Source organism: Berghia stephanieae, chromosome 2 (genome assembly GCF_034508935.2).
Source record: "Berghia stephanieae isolate SIO BIC M18660-M18661 chromosome 2, UCSD_Bste_1.3, whole genome shotgun sequence".
Classification (NCBI taxonomy): Eukaryota; Metazoa; Mollusca; class Gastropoda; order Nudibranchia; family Aeolidiidae; genus Berghia; species Berghia stephanieae.
The window spans coordinates 17,654,827-17,662,879 of NC_088361.1; the positions used below are offsets into that span (position 1 = coordinate 17,654,827).

The following is an 8,053-nucleotide window of genomic DNA, read 5'->3' on the forward strand; positions in this document are numbered from 1 at the left end:
CGAGCAGGCAAAGATATCTGTTTGTTGTGTCATTGACCAATGACGTCATTTGAGGTACAAAAAAAAATACGTGTATTTATTAAATGTTACATCATCTGCTGTTGGTTTATAAATTAAATTATTTTTCCAAAAGGATTCAATAGTCGTAACGTCACTTCCTTCCTAATGACGCATGGTAACTTAGCAACACTGGCTCTAAACTATTGGAACAATGGCGGACGCAGTATGAAATATTTCTCCGGCGAGTATAAAAGCGTATCCAGAGGAAAAAACTCCCATAAATTTGATCATGTTTTGACTTTTACACATTCTGGTCACAAGACATGTGAAAAGTTCTAGCCAGCATGAAGAATAAAAAGTACCGATTTTCTTTGTTTAGAACCACGATGGCCGCCGTTGCTGGGCGACATGACATCAGACTCCAATTGCAAGTAATACCTATTGATTAGTTAACTGAAATTAGTTTTTCCCATCATCTGGTTCCTCCATTTGGAATAAATTACCTTTTGAGATAAGAAACTCAGAATCCGTGGAGACATTCAAAACCAGGCTAAAGACAAATTACTTTAGAAAACATTTCTTTAATTGATTTTTTTTTCTTTTAAAATGTATTTCTATCATGATAGCGTTTTAAATATTGAATATGTCTGTATCTAATAGCTGTAGTCATTGTTTAAATAATGATATATTTTTTATTTTTGTAAAGCGTCTAGAGCTCATATTGCATTAGACGTTGGCGTTATTTAAGTGTGCATTATTATTATTTATTATTATATATTATTATTATTATTATTATTATTATTATATATTATTATTATTATCATTATTATTATTATCATTATTAATATTATTATTATTATTATTATTATTATTATTATTATTATTATTATTATTATTATTATTTTTTATTATTATTATTTATTATTATTATTATTATTATTATTATTATTATTATTATTATTATTATTATTATTATTATTATTATTATTATTTATTATCATCATTGTTATTATTATTATTATTATTATTATTATTATTATTATTATTATTATTATTATTATTATTATTATTATTATTATTATTATTATTATTATTATTATTATTATTATTATTATAATTGTCTTACTAAAATTATGGTGGGCTTAGCTATTCGTTATACATACTGTGAACAAGTGGCCATCGTTATCACTCCATGTAAAACACAACTGAGCTATAGACACATAAATAACCACGCCTCTCGGACAGTCGTCATAAAATAAACAATGGTAGTAATTTATTAACATGGGAAACTTCACATATTATTTTATCGATGGTAGTGTCGAAGTAAAATACCCACTGCTCTACCGCTTGATCAATAGAACCAACACAACAACAACAACAAAACTATGTGTAAACTTAAACGTTTTTAGTTTGATCGAGAAAAATCGTGTGATAGCTATTCACCTATTTGGCAGTATGAGAACAACAACAATGATCAGAGAGAGGTCGATTTCATTCATGTCATTGTTTATAACAACCAAGTGTGTTTGTCCGAAAACGTGTGAAGGTGTGTCACAATTCCATGTTTTCATTGGTCAAAAATCTACTAGTTAATTTGGTGACTTGCATAGTGATGGTCGGTGGATCAAACCTCTGAAGTACCGATTTTCACCATCGGCCGATCAAAATTCTGAAGTCTACATACGAGCTCCGGGCACCATGTTTTATTTCATTTTGGGTAGATGACGACATTATGACGAGTCATTGGATAATGCTAATTACTCACATTCTCTCACCGTACTCAAGTGAAGGTGAGTACCTGACTGTTAACAGCGATGTGTCTGTCGGAAAAAAAAAATATAATATTGTATACTGGACGTCATGTCTAGTCCTAATAAAATGTTAAATTTTGCTGTTGGCTGGGGACCCCTTGTAAAGCGCCGTGAGCACATTTAGTGGATATTGCGTTATTTAATACGCTCTTGTCATCATATGAATTTGTCATCCAAGCTTGCAGAGCTCTCTCTCTCTCTCTCTCTCTCTCTCTCTCTCTCTCTCTCTCTCTCTCTCTCTCTCTCTCTCTCTCTCTCTCTCTCTCTATCTATCTATCTATATCTCTCTCAGAGCCATATGATTAAGGGGATATAATTCATTTAATACTAAGGAAATTATATTTTAAGAGTAGCCTCCCTTCTTTAAGTGGATGCTTAGTTCACCGCCATCTTGTTTACCATTGGATAATTTGTTATGGATATTGTGAAGAGGCCGAGATACTCTTCGTCTTCGTCAATATGAGGAAGATCTTTGGATATTTTTGATTCGTTGGAACATTTTTACATTGTTGCGGATTATTTTTCCACCCATCTACGTATTTAAGTGGTCAAGTGCAATAAATTACACTAAATAAGCATGTCTTCAACGAAAAGAAAGCAAATAAAAGTGAAGGCAGTGGCGCCGAAGCTCAAGCTTTTTCGTGCCAATGATCCTTTGCTCAGTGTTTTCATGTGGGGTATCAATCATACGGTAAGTTGCACCATTTTTTTCTATTTTTGTTTCCAAATTTGAAGTGCTAGTCGGGATTTATCCGGTCTGGATAGCCATGTGAAATAAGAAAGTAAAAGATTGACAGTGCTGGCTGAGGCTGAGTACCGAGTTGAGTTGAGTTGAAGTTGATGAAGGCAAAAAAAGACTTGGAGTTGGAGGTTGTCATTGAGGCTGAGGCTGAAGTTGCTCCGCCTTTCTCACTCATTCACATACCCAATGAAAATATCAACACAAGGCCTGTCTGAGATTTAAGATCCACATCAGCAATCGCTTCAAAGAGACAAGTTACTCTACTCTATACTCTGAATATGAATGCGGATGTGATGAGTGAGTGTAGTGTATCACGTTTCCTATCATGATCTTCTTTCTGAGTTCTGAGTCATAGTTACTATCACTACTACCACTACTATTATTACTATAATGCAGATAATGATAACGCATACTTAAGTGGTAAAAGCTCGTTCCTCGGGAATCAAGCAGGGTATGCTATACACTCGGATTGTGCTTTTAAAAGTAAAAGTAAAAAAAGCGGATCAGATTTTTTACTAAAACTAAAAGTCTTGGTCTTAGTCTTATGTTGAATGCTTATACTCATATTATAATTATGGTTGAGCGAAAAAACTTTTTCCTCTGGGGTTTATGATATAATGTAAAAATAATTAATGAATGGTAGGAATCAGGTTGCACCCTTGGAACTGCCACTGGCTCACTGAAAAGTCATTTTTTAAAGCTTTTTTTTTCTTTTTGATTTTATTGTTTATAGTAAAGGGTAAACACAAACCTTTTCTGCTACAATATAACTTATAAGTAGCCTATAAGAAAGCATTTTGCCGGAGGTGTTGGACGATGCGTTAAGAAGTTTGGATTTTTTAAAACTTTCATACTCACTCACCACAAACCTTTTACTACTAAAAACCATTTATTTTTATGTTATTTGGTGTGCTAAGCATGAGTATGTCTATGAAGTTTGCTGCAAATCTGTAAAAATTTTTTATTGTCTGGACTATTGTTATGTGATTTATAACATTTAAAGGGTAGAATGATTGGAAGGGGGTGGGGGGAGAGGGGGGTTCACCCTGTCTCATCCTTGAAAATGATTATAAATATTTAACATTGAGTGGGAGGTGGTTGGGGTAAATTTTCCTCCGAATGTAAAAGAAAAAAGTAGTCTTTCAGAGTGATTAGTCATTAGGCCCATGAAACCAGAGTTAATCCCAGTTTCTATAGCTTAAAACAGACAATAACAATTGCTTATTACTATTCTTTGGATAGGACGCTAGTCTATTGCAGAGTACATTCCACTAGCTCTGACTGTGCCAGCTACCCAATTGCATGCTGGGTGGACTGGGCAAGGGGGGGGGGGGGGGGGGGGGGGGCAGAAAAAAAAAATCTCAACTGCATTTGGGATCGATTTTGATCCATTTGCGTGTGAAGTGAGAGCTCTACAACCTGCTATGGGGACACTCTCCGAAAGTCACAAAGTACCACCAAAATCAAAGTGGCAGGTTTCAATTGTAAACAAATGGATGAAAATGTCCAAAAAATATTTTTAAAAAACAAGGAACGGGAGGTTCTTAAACTATTTGCGATGGTTTTTAGCACCATTTCTATGCTGGAAACTGATGTGCGCACTTATTTTCAGGTCTCATAACCCAATTCCTTATGGGGCTCATTGTTGTAATGGAATCTCAAAAAATGACGTAAAATATTCTCCATTACAACAATGTTAAACTAGACCCATGTGTGGGTCTGGATGTCAGACCTGTATATATGTACACGTCGCTTGAAACCCAAAAAGAATGCATGAACAATGTTGCTGTAACTGTTGGGTGTAATTGTAGAAATTTATTGAAACTTTGTGATTGTTGCCTGTTTGACTTATAATGGATGCACCTGTTTATGCCATCCTCTATTTTTGTGAACCAGTCCCAACTGTTCTATAAAGTCATTATTTTCAAAGATAACGTCTGATGGTTTCAATTGCTTGTTTAATATCTGGGGTTCTTGGTGCACAGTGCAGGTATGTGGCAAAAATAGACTTGTCAACAGGCGCATGCATGAAATCAAGAAAGTCACAGATCATTAGTACGAATGCAAAAACCTTCTTGCCTCACACCTCGAAACTAGGTGAGAAGTTGCCAGGCTTCTCCACCAGTAAGAAGAGACACTCGGTGGTAGCGAATTGGCTTTGGTTGAGAACCTGCCTAACGGCAAAATCGCTTCATCATTGGGGACTTTCCTCCACCTGTCCAACATGTACCCGATATGGGAAAGAACCCGAAACCACAGAGCATCTAGTTGAATGGCGTGTTGTGACAAAGCTTCTGGGCGGGTTTGCAACATTGCACGAGTGCGGTGAATAATTTGCTGATTGGGTCGATCGTCATAATATGGTAGGGTGAGCACCATTAGAAGCTGCTGCTGCCTCACACCATAAGCCCACTTAACACATCTGTACTTATTTACTTATCTGAACCAGCGACCACCTGAGCTCTAGCCCTTCAGTCTTGTGCCATGAAAACACATCTGTAAACAAACTGTGTGTCATCAAAATGACTGTCTGGAAGGATGATTAGTTATAAGCACATCTGGTGATACTCTGACCCTCCCTTCTCTTGAGCTTGAGCTGTTATATATAGCGCAATATCCAATAAATGTGCTCAAAGCGCTTTACAAGGGGTCCCTGGCCAACAGCAATGCTTAACATGTAGGACGAGACATGACGCTTGTTATGCACTATTACAATTTTTTTTTCTGACAGAGACAGTGCTGTTAACACAGTGAGAGAATGAGTAAAGAGCCTTTCTCAAGGACTCAACTATGCGCTGCGCGAGGCTCAGGCCCAGGACCTTTCAATCTGAAAGCGAGTGTCATACCACAAAACCACATAGCCGCACATAGCCCCTACCCTGATTCCAGTACAATCATGTCAGCTTCACAGATGGCGACATGACCATCCCAAATCAGCGTTGTAATACAGATTTTCTGGTGGCTAAAATTGGGCAAATTTAGAATTTAAAAATTCACATTTGAATGTTTAAATAAAAAATTGAAACGGAAATAGGGAAAAATACTTTTTTAAAAATTTAATGTGACCAAACTTTATCAAAATATTCCTATCTGAAACAACAATGAGTTTCTATGTTTGTTCTAATGTTACGTGTTGCTGATGGTCAGCGACCCTTTGTAAATTGCTGTGAGCAAATTAAATGGATATTGCGCTATATAAAAATCTCAAGTGTTTTTTTGGTGGGGCTATGTGGTCTAGTGGTGTGATACTCACTTTTTGATCGGAAGATCCTGGATTCGAGCCTCTCTCGGCGCATAGTTGAGTCCTTGGAAAAGGTTCTTTACTCACATTCTCTCATTGTACGCAGGTGTAAAATTGTGGTGCTTTTTGATTTTTAAAAAAATCAAAGGTTTTGTCATGATCAAATTCCTGACATTTCAATAATTTTCTGTCCATTACAATGATCTTTATGTCAAATTGAGCCTCCTAGATATTCCCACATTTGAGAGTTTTGCCAAGATAAGGGTCATTTAAGTAGATCAATATTTAAAGAACGAGTTTTCTGGTCAAATGTTTTTCCAGAGTACGGCAGTTAACTGATTAAACATTTCAACTTTTATAGCAATGGTTTTAATTTTCACTCACCTGAAATGATTAGGATGAAAATGTTCAATGCAATGCAGGTCAGAATTTTCCAGTTGCATTACTGGGAAAATGAATAGGTATATTGCGGCTATGAGGTCTATTGGTATGACAGATCGGAAGGTCCTGGGTTCGAGCCTCGCTCGGCGCATAGTTGAGTCCTTGGAAAAGACTCTTTACTCACATTCTCTCACCGTACTCAGGTGTAAAATGAGTACCTGGCTGTTAACAGCATTGTCTTTGTCCGAAAAATTGTAACATCGCCTAACAGGCGGCATGTCTCGTCCTACATGTTAAATGTTGCTGTTGACCAGGGACCCCTTGTAAACACTTTGAGTACATTTAGTGGATATTGCGCTATATAAAAGCTCACTTTTTTTTTTTTAGGTCTTTGGTCAGAGACAGAAAGTTAATGAGAGGAATAATTGGTTGAGAGAAATTCAGTCTTGACCATGGGTGCAAGATTTACGGCTTTTTGAAATGGACTTTACTTTCTTTCCAGCCTCTAGATCACCTCGACATAAAACTGTTGTACGGCAGGAGGCAGTTGGTCACATTTCAAAACAGGTTTCAGGATTTTTTGGCCTCACGTACTTGCATCCTTGGTCTCCACATTCGTGAAAGGGTTAAAAATCATCCTTTTGTGATCTTGTCAGTTTGGAATGTTGGCATTGCAATATTTGCATGATGACAGTTTGGGTCGATTGTACTGGTCTCTTGTCCTGCACTATGTTTTGTATAGAATATTTAGAACGTTGGAAGCAATAGGAGCGGCTTTGGTGACTTCAAGCAGTGGTTTTGGAATTTTAGAACATCAGGAATTCTATAAAGTTTGATTGTCTTGTCTTGTCTCGTCATTTTGTCGCAACTTCGTGCTTCGAAGATAATGTGACTATGATTCTAATGACGGTTTGATTTTGGGTGAGATTTACTGTTGGCAACAAATGGTGGATAGATCACTTGGAGGATGATTTGTTTGAATGTCTATCAAAATGTTACAGCTCACTGACAATAGGAAAACTCATCCGATTTTGATTATCTAGAAGGAGCCCATATCGATATACTTATCCGAACCAGCGACCACCTGAGCTCTTGCCCTTCGGTCTTGTGCCATGCCGTAGAAGTTAGACGTCTTTTGTAGTTGTTCCAGGTGACTATAAAGTGTGTTACTGATGCTTGGATTTGGTGGGAGGAATGTGCATCTCAGATCTTCAAGAGGTTGACATTCAAGCAAGTGGTGTGTTACTGTTACATTGGCCCATATCGATATAAATGTTATAGTAAAAGACAGACAAGTGTCGGAATTTCAAGAATTGACACAACATTTGATGTATAAGAATAATAAATCACCACACGGTTTAATCAGATTATATTATATCAAAACCATCTTCAATGTCAATGGGACTGATCCTGATTCGGGTTTTCTCCAACTGAGCCATTGATCACATGATTTGTTGCTGTCCAACGATTGGATATTTCTTAATAAATGTAATCACACTGCTTTGTTTATGAGAGCTTTAAACATACACATGTGTAAAGCTGAACAAATTGACCTATTATGATGTTGGATGGTTCGAAAAATGTAAACGTACAGTTCACTATGTGTGTCACTTTGAGAACATTTTGCGATGTGACCAATGACCTCGAGCACATGGAAAGGTAATATAGATCATCCCCATTGTAAAGACCATGCAGAATCTGATGTTTGTTTTTAGCTATTTTGTGACCAATAATCTTGTTTGTAAGCTGCTTATACAAACTTGCCTAGTACTACGAAAATTCATAGAAATGCAGATTTTGGGCCCCATATACAGAACTACATTCGCCTCTTCGACTCATTAAATCTGTTTGAAAAGGAAAGTTTAGTTCCTTAGAACC

The 8,053-nt window shown here is 36.6% G+C and overlaps 1 protein-coding gene across 4 annotated transcripts in view; it reads left to right on the forward strand.

Annotated features, from left to right (window-relative positions):
• The first annotated feature begins 276 nt into the window (after positions 1–276).
• The window catches only part of LOC144964416 (phosphatidylinositol 5-phosphate 4-kinase type-2 alpha-like), a 77,063-nt gene continuing 69,286 nt past the window's right edge, over positions 277–8,053 (forward strand). The window contains exon 1 of one of the 4 annotated variants that reach the window (XM_078898651.1): positions 277–431. In XM_078898651.1, coding sequence (XP_078754777.1) covers positions 345–431 — 87 coding nt within the window. In that variant the 5' untranslated portion in view covers positions 277–344. Of the gene's footprint in view, positions 432–1,695; positions 1,791–2,211; positions 2,503–8,053 lie in introns of those variants that run through there. The other 3 variants (XM_078898652.1, XM_078898649.1, XM_078898650.1) reach the window with 3 other exon arrangements.